At 30.9% G+C, this 820-nt stretch overlaps 2 protein-coding genes across 10 annotated transcripts in view; one reads left to right on the top strand and one right to left on the bottom strand.

The window, feature by feature from the left end:
- Positions 1-820, bottom strand: part of LOC108690545 — a 122,082-nt gene that overhangs the window by 111,279 nt on the left and 9,983 nt on the right. The gene's annotated exons all lie outside the window — the stretch shown is intronic.
- LOC108690544 overlaps positions 1-820 on the top strand; it is a 24,150-nt gene that overhangs the window by 15,391 nt on the left and 7,939 nt on the right. For all 6 annotated transcript variants that reach the window (XR_001931897.1, XM_018197891.1, XM_018197892.1 and 3 more), the window contains exons 18-19: positions 142-414; positions 495-694. Coding sequence is in view for 5 of the 6 variants with exons in the window: in XM_018197891.1 (XP_018053380.1) it covers positions 142-414; positions 495-694 (473 nt within the window). In the remaining variant the exon portion in view is untranslated. The remainder of the gene's footprint in view (positions 1-141; positions 415-494; positions 695-820) is intronic.

The following is an 820-nucleotide window of genomic DNA, read 5'->3' as shown; positions in this document are numbered from 1 at the left end:
TATATATATGTATATATATATATATACATCTGAGGCTTTTTATATTTTTCTAGTTTTTTAAATATTAATTAAAAGTAAATATATGAAATAAATTATTCAATTTTGAATTAATTAGTATTAAAATAATATCTCTAAATTCAGATATCAATAACAAAGCTTTGACATTCACTTCACCTGGAGCATTCTTAAAAAAAAACTATTTTGGATCGGACGACAACGAGGAGAGGTTGCAGCTGAAAAGCATGCTGCTTGAAAATATTTTAATTAATTTAAGAACTTATGATATTCATTCTCTGATACTGTATGCGAACGATCATTTGAACAATTTTGCACATCTCTACATTTCAAACGGTACCATCGTCTATCTTTTCAACGCTGGCAACGAGATCAAAAATATCACTGTGACAAACCCAAGTACGTTAGTAAAGTCCTTGGAAGTAAATATATGCGACATGCATATTAGAAATTGTTAGAGAAATAATCTATTCTTTCAGATGTCAACACGGGAATCTCCTTACAGATCGCCATAATTCGGGGCGAGAATTGGACTACATTGTACGTGAATGAATATAACGTCACAGTGAATGCGACACCGATACTTCTAGACACTTATTCGAATAAACCTTGGATAAATCCAGAGAAAGAAGTTCTTGCACCGCAACGGCCGCCGGCACCTCCTACCGATTATTTCCAAGTGGGTCTTTAAATAAATACTTATCTTTCGTTTCAAATAATAAAAAGTCTGAAAAATATTTTAGAAAGAATATCTAAATTGTGCCTTTTTATAAGCATAATAATAATAATAATACAAAAATGAATG

This window comes from Atta colombica, unplaced genomic scaffold, assembly GCF_001594045.1.
Source record: "Atta colombica isolate Treedump-2 unplaced genomic scaffold, Acol1.0 scaffold33, whole genome shotgun sequence".
Classification (NCBI taxonomy): Eukaryota; Metazoa; Arthropoda; class Insecta; order Hymenoptera; family Formicidae; genus Atta; species Atta colombica.
Note: the sequence above shows the minus strand (reverse complement) of the source record. Positions and strands in the feature narration are given on the sequence as shown.